General features: G+C 41.7%; 1 protein-coding gene across 1 annotated transcript; it reads left to right on the forward strand.

Moving 5' to 3' along the window:
- The first annotated feature begins 5,954 nt into the window (after nucleotides 1–5,954).
- On the forward strand, nucleotides 5,955–6,536 carry LOC149166154 (uncharacterized). The gene has a single exon (XM_089430067.1). It carries the CDS (start codon nucleotides 5,955–5,957, stop codon nucleotides 6,534–6,536), a length of 582 nt encoding a protein of 193 aa, XP_089286193.1.
- The last annotated feature ends 819 nt before the right edge of the window (nucleotides 6,537–7,355 follow it).

A 7,355-nucleotide genomic window follows, 5' to 3' on the forward strand; every position in this document is an offset into this window, starting at 1 on the left:
CCGGATTCGATCCAAAACGCTCATTTCTGTATACTCGGCTTCTTGATTTCTGTCCTCCATTGCCATCTCGTGGAAGTTCTCAAAATTCAGAGCTATGTGCAAAGTTGGTTGGATATGATTCAAATGAAAGCCTCTCAAATTCAGCGCTTTGTGCAAAGTTGGTTGGATATTTATAGTACATTTTCGATCTCTGAAAAGTGAGTTGAATTTTTATCAGGAGTTTTCAGAAAAGTGAGTTGAATTTTCATCTGCAAGTTATTGGAAGAAAATGTCAAAGGCAATGGTTGAAGTGGAAGTTGCGGTCCAACGGAGAAACTTGGTGTTCAAAGTCAATCTGCTGACAAAGTACAACTAATTTTATGTCTGCTTGGAAAGATTAACGTGGTGGGTGGTTTGCTGAAGACCCCCGGTCTACCAGCTATGATTGGGTCTTCCTAAAATTACTCCTATAACAGTGTTAATATTATGAAATTATGCTAATTAGAGCTTATCATATTTTTAGGTTTTTATGTCATTATCCAAAATACAAAACACTTGTATAATGTATGAAATATTCTTCTTCTTTATAAAAATAACCATGTGCGTGCACTTTGCAAAACCCTGGCTTAGCTCGCCTTTGGAATCCCTAAGTAGGGTTTCTTTTGCATAAGAGGCTTCTGCACCTTTTTATTTGAAATAAAGATATCACAAATTCTGAAATGTGACCTAACTTTTTTAACACCAAGGACATGTATTTTGTATTTGAATAAAGGATTCTAGATTTCAACCTAAATTTTTTAACACTAAGGACAGGCCGATTTAGTATCTAACAACAAAGTAAATCACATGCACTGTGCTAAGGACTCAAAATTATATAAGCAATTAATATGAAATTGATGGTTGCCATAAGATATTCCAAAATTATCATAACTTATTTGGTTTATGATTCAAATCTAGGAGACAATACATTAGCCTCAATATTTAAACAAATCAAACAAGTGATGAACTCTTCCTTTAATATCATATATTATCATGTCGTGTGAAAAAACAATAATGAAGTAGTTTGGTTGGCTAATTTAAGCTCAACTCTAAAAGAGCACATATAATTAATGGCATAATAAATCAACACACTATCTTGAATAGAATTAAGACACGCTTAGATATATTAATCTATCATATTGCATGCATCTTAGGTTTTATGTAAGATTTTATGATTTGTCACATGGCTCATAAACTAGGTCACTTCAACAAGCATTTGAATGGTAAAGAGAAGGGATGGGAGATCCCCTTTGCATGCATTATGTCTTGAATTTACATTATTATCTCCAGTGGCTTCATAACTCTTTGATTCAAGGTGGGATAGCGGTTTTGCGGTATAATACACGTGGGGGTATGACAATCCTAATCGCTAGGTAAGAAATTTCATTGCATTCATGTTGTTAGTGTTTAGGATATTATTGGGGTGCTTTTCATTTATTTTATTTCTCCCTTTTCTTTTATTTAGATATGAGGATGGGTAACATCTAATTGATAATAGTGGGGGAAGCAACGCATTAAATAACCATATTAATAGGGGTGTCTCCTTATATTGGGTGTAAATTCTTGTCCTAATTAACTTTTTAGAATTGTTGCCAAGGGAGATGTTTTTATGCTGTTGTTAAGATATTCACAATGAATTTGATAAATGTAATCCTTTCTCAGTGGTAATTGATGTTAATGGAGGTCCAAACTTAGTTTGCTCATTTTGGTTGTGTTTCCCATTGTGGTATTAACGTCCATGTGCTCCTCATGAGTCACCTGCAACAAAATAAGACAAACACAAAATACCATGTAACTATATTTAAAACGCCATCAAAGTTATTATAGTGGTCCATAAGATGACAGTGACAATGACCTTCCTTTAAAGGTTTGGAAAGAAATTAAAATAGATTATTATTATGGTCTTAGATACTCTAATCAAAGTAAATCAAGTGGTCGTAGGTAGCTCATTGTATTCTCCCTACATGTGGGGTATGATTTCACTGATGATGCATTATTAGGATTGTGATTGACACTAGAGTTATCTTCTGGGAACTTGCTTGTTTTTTTCCAATTATTTCATTCTTGAGAGAAAATCCTCTAGCATCTAGGTTTGGGATTTATTGATAGCAAATGAAGTTATGCTACCTTCATTTCTCGGGAACACATTTATGAGGGAGTAACAAGGTTCTTGAGGTGTAACTGAGTTGCTTTAGAACAAATGAAACTTGCTTCTGGGATTCCTTGTGAACTTTTTGTGAACATATTTTATGGAGAGGGTGATCAATTTAGCGAGGGTCATTAGAGGAGATTCACTGTAATCTGACTCCGGTTCCTCTTTTTGGCGAAATCCCGGCCTCCTATGAATTTGTCATGCTCAAAATTAAAATAAGGATAATCAGGAAAATGTGCTTGATGTGATATGATAAATTTGTCCATCTATGTTTAGGTGAAATAACCATGGCATGTAACGTTGAGGAGTTGCCGAAGTCTGAAGACCTAGCCGCCGACCTCTGGCCGCAGGCCAGCCTTGCCCCCCTCGCTGCAAGATTGGTGCCTGCCTGCTTCTCCCTTACGTGAATCAGAGCTCACCATATCTGGGATATCGGCAAACCGCCTACTTGAACTGGATAGTTTGGGCTGTTGGGAGCAAGCTAGTGTGACCCCGCAGATGCCATGGAATCCAGCGGGGGCTCTGCCCCACCTCCTCCTGAAATATCAACATTCAAAGCTCTAATAGCCACAAGTTAGAAACGCCCCCTCACAGCAAGCCAGCAGAAGTTCGTCAAGAAACTTGGATCGATTCCTACGGTTTCCCTTCCTGAAGAAGAAACATGCAAGGCAGCACTGAACCTAGCGGAAAGAGGATTAATAGGCCAGTTCACGGGTCTCTGGCCTTCTCCAAAAGCAGTCCAGAACTGGACCCCAAGAAATTGGTCTCCTCTAATTAAAGACGGGGTCAAGAGCTATTTTTTGGGCAAAGGGTTCTTCGTATTTGTCTTTGAGAACCCGGAAGACAAAAGTCTTATCTTCAGAAATGGCCCTTACTTCATGGGACCACAAGGTCTGTATCTTAACAAATGGTCTCCTGACTTCGACCCCTCACAGGATGTCCCCTCCTCTGTCCCAGTGTGGGTGCGCCTTCCCCACCTGCCCCTGCATTGTTGGAATCAAAAAACCCTCCAGATCATTGGTAATGCGCTTGGAAAATACATAGACTAGGCAGCAAGGAAAGACCAGTACACATGCGCCCGAATCTGCGTAGAGGTTGACCTATAAGAGGGTTTGCCTGAAGCAATAAAGCTCTCTATTGTTGGGTGGACTCACATACAGGAACTGGATTATGAACAGCTCCCTTTCAAATGCAGACATTGCCATGAGCATGGCCATTTTGCGAAGCATTGCAAGAAAAAAGCAGAAGACCAAATAGACAAAGCAAAAGAGGACCAATGGACTGCAGTTAGAAAGAATGTTCAACAAAAAAAAGGAAATGGAAAAGGGCACACCTCCGGAGCTCTAGGCAGCTCAAAGAGCAACCAAGATATGGATGCATTCCCAAAAGACACTGAGAAAGATCAGACCGACAATCAAGAAACGGATGCAATCAGGACTGACAACGAAAAATATCAGACCGTCATAACAGGCAAGACACAAGAAAAAAAGGCAAATACAGAAGACCCACCACCAAACCAAGAAGGGGGAGAAGCTATTCAAAACGTTGTGCAAGGTAGTCCCTCCAATCCATCATATGCAGAAGTAACAAGGAAAAAGCCAATAGACAGTGCGGGTTCTTCAGAGGATGAAGCCTTTGAACGCCCCTCTAAAAGAGAAGGTAGGAAATCCCGCAAAGAAATAAGGGAAGAGGAAGCTGAGAGACTCAAAGTCCAAGGTAGCCAGTCCACCATAGAAATGTCCATTGGAAGAAATACAAGACCAAGGCCTTCAAAGGGAGGCCCAATACCCCTCCTCAAGTAAATCATGAAGCTCGTCTCTTGGAACTGTAGAGGTTTGGGGAACCCCTCCAAAGCTGAAGCAGTCATGGATCTCCTAAAAATAGAATCGGCAGACATTCTAATGCTTCAAGAGACGAATATAGAAGCCCAAGCGCTTCTAGATATTAGCAAGTCAAAGTGGAAGAAAAGTGCAGGCAAAGCAGTAAATTCAAGGGGCACATCCGGAGGACTGGCAACCCTCTGGTCAAAAGAATCTTTTGCACTCAATAAATCTCACGAAACCCAGCACTGGATATTCACGGAGCTCACACAATATTCAAGTAAGCTGTCTTTCTCTTTATTTAATCTCTATGTCCCTGTTTCTTATACTGAAAAAAGAGAATGTTGGACCTCTCTTTCAGCATTTTTAGTCCAGCATACCCCAAGCAACATAATATTAGCACGTGATCTCAATATAGTATTGAAATCAAAAGAGAAAAGGGGCGGCTCCAACAACAGAGACCCTATGCTGGCCTATGTAGAAGAGCTAGCGCAAAATTGGGACCTCTTAGATTTTAAGCCCATTCGCGGTCTATATACCTGGTCCAACAACAGAATTGGGATTGAGCATATCTCTGCTCGTCTAGATCGATTTTTGGTACAAGGATCTCTGATCATGGATAAAAAGATAATCAAAACAAAAATCTTACCCAAGTTAGCTTCTGATCATAAGCCGATCCAGCTGCTCCTTGAAGATGAAGAGGACTTAGGCCCTCTACCATTCCGCTTCAGCCCTTTATGGATTGAGAGAGAAGGTTTTTTCGATACAGTTAAAGAAGCCTGGGCCAAGTCATTCTCAGGGTCCCCAAGCTTTGTTTGGGAACAAAAACTAAAAGCCACCAAACAAGCGCTGAAGGATTGGATAAGGAAACCAGTTCCTACTCCAAACAGCGTAAGGAAAGAGGCAGTAAGCACATTGGAGACTTTACAAACGGAATTAGAGAGCAAAGAGATCACAGCCGAACTTCTGGAACAAGAAACCAAGGCTCAAGCTGCTACATTCAGATCATTCAAAAAAGAAGAAGAATACTGGCGAATCAAATCAAGGAGTCTGTGGTTAAAGGCAGGTGATCGAAACACCTCCTTTTTCGACAGACAGTATAGAGCCAGGCTGAACAAGAATCACATCTATGAAATAAGGACAACAGAGGACCAAGTCAGCAAAGGCTTTGCACAAGTTAAAGCTGCTGCAGATAGCCATTTTCATTAAATCTTTTTAGTGGAGGAGCACAGGCTTCCGAGGAGGAAATAGCAGAATTTCTTTCCAACATCCCTCATCTAATCACCCCAAAAGAAAACGATGCCCTCATCAGAGAAGTAACAGAGGAGGAAATCATTAAAATTATATGGTCCATGGAATCAGATAAGGCGTCGGGCCCAGATGGATTCACGATACACTTCTACAAAGTCTGTTGGAACATCATCAAAAGAGATCTCCAAAAAATGATAAAGGGGTTCATGAGAAAAGCAAAGATCGGTGGAGGCACCAACTCTACGTACCTAACATTAATCCCCAAAGAATCTAACCCAGAAACATTCTCCAGATTCAGACCCATATCGCTGTGTAATGCATCCTACAAAATTCTGGCAAAATTGCTAGCAAGCAGAATCAAGCCACTGCTCAAGAAGTTGATCTCTGGTCCTCAAGGCGGCTTTGTGGAGGGCAGATACATTCTCGACAATGTTATCCAAGTCCAGGAGACAATCCACACCAGCGTGAAGCGAAATGAGAAAGGTATGTTGATTAAACTAGACATGGCAAATGCGTTTGATAGAGTCAATCGCTCTTTTCTCATTAAGGTACTCCTCTCCTTTGGATTCTCGCCTAATTTTGTTCAGCTTATAAATGCATGCATAAACAACCCCTGGATCGCCCCCCTAGTCAATGGCCACCCCTCTAATTTCTTCCAGGCCTGGAGAGGCATTAGGCAAGGATGCCCCCTCTCCCCCTTCCTGTACATTATAATGGCAGATTCCCTCAGCAGAAGGCTCACTGCTGAAAGAATCCTTGGCACTCTTCCTGGACTCAAATCATCCTCTGATGCAGAACCCCAGAACCATGCTCTATTTGCCGACGACTCTCTTCTCCTTGGAGGTGTGTCACCCAGAATCGCCAAAGGCTTCGATACAATCTTGAAAGGCTACTGCAGGGTCACAGGTGCTCTCATCAATGAAAAAAAGAGCGAAATTTACAGTTGGAACACAGGACAGCAAGAAACTAACAGCATAGAGGAAATCATGGGATTTAGAGGTCACGCCAATTGGGATCAAATTAAATACCTTGGCCTTCCAATTATCAATGGCGCCAACAGGAGAACGCTCTGGACAGAAATAATATGTAAAATCAAATCCAAGATAGAAGTGATGGGAGGCTACTGGCTTACCAAAGGAGGGAAAATAGTCCTAATCAAAACCCAGCTCTCTGCGTTTCCAATTTATCAAGCTGCCTTCATGCTGCCCCCAGGAATGTCACGGAGCAAATATCAAAATTGCTACGGGATTTTTTATGGCAAGGCGGGAGAGGGAATGAGAACAAAAGCCATTTAGTGCGTTGGGATACAGTCAGACGGCCGACAGCAGAGGGGGGCCTTCAAATCTAAGACCCCACAATCGTAAACCTGGCGTTGGGTGGGAAATTACTGTGGAAAATGGCCAGCGATCCAAATCACCAGATCAGCAAAACGATGATGGCAAAATACTCCCAAAATTCCACATTCAGAGGCTTGCAGTTCGACTCCTCTGCCATCGACACGCAGATATGGAAGCTATGCTGTAAAAGTAGCGAGTTTTTTAACCAGCATCTATATAGAGTGCCTGGAAACGGCAAACGAACCAATATCTGGAGCGACAGAATAATGGGGAATGACCCCTTGGAAGAAAATGAAGCCATAAAGGATATCAGAGAAAGGCTGATGCATGCAGGTAAAATCAAACTTTTTGACATCTCGAATTGGGATAGCAGAGGTGAATGGGCCGGTTGGGATATCAATGGTATCCCAGACTGGCTAATACCACAAAAAATTCGCCTTATTGAATTGCTAGAAGGATCCTCTCCTGACCATCGGCATATAAGAGACAGCTGGGCCTGGGGAACGACTGGAACATACACCACAGCAGCTGGATACAAAGCTCTCCAGAGTCCAAGAAATAGCAGTCATGCACCAGCCTTTTGGAAGGCTGTTTGGGACAACCTAGCTCTGCCCAAAGTGAAATTCTTCTTCTGGACGTTGGTGCACAACAAAATTCTCACTGGCGACAATCTAGAGAAAAGGAATATTTCAGGACCACACAGGTGCGAGTTATGCAGAAGCAACTCTGAAACAGCCCAACATTTATTCCTAGAGTGCAATTTTGCCAAGGAAGCGT

The sequence above is a fragment of the Pinus tabuliformis genome, chromosome 5_1, assembly GCF_031772625.1.
Source record: "Pinus tabuliformis cultivar Carrire ecotype Pingquan chromosome 5_1, CPIR1, whole genome shotgun sequence".
Taxonomy (NCBI): Eukaryota; Viridiplantae; Streptophyta; class Pinopsida; order Pinales; family Pinaceae; genus Pinus; species Pinus tabuliformis.

What these genes read in the sequence shown, in the direction of transcription:
- LOC149166154 (XM_089430067.1), top strand. Translation starts at nt 5,955, where the DNA reads ATGGCAGATTCCCTCAGCAGAAGGCTCACTGCTGAAAGAATCCTTGGC.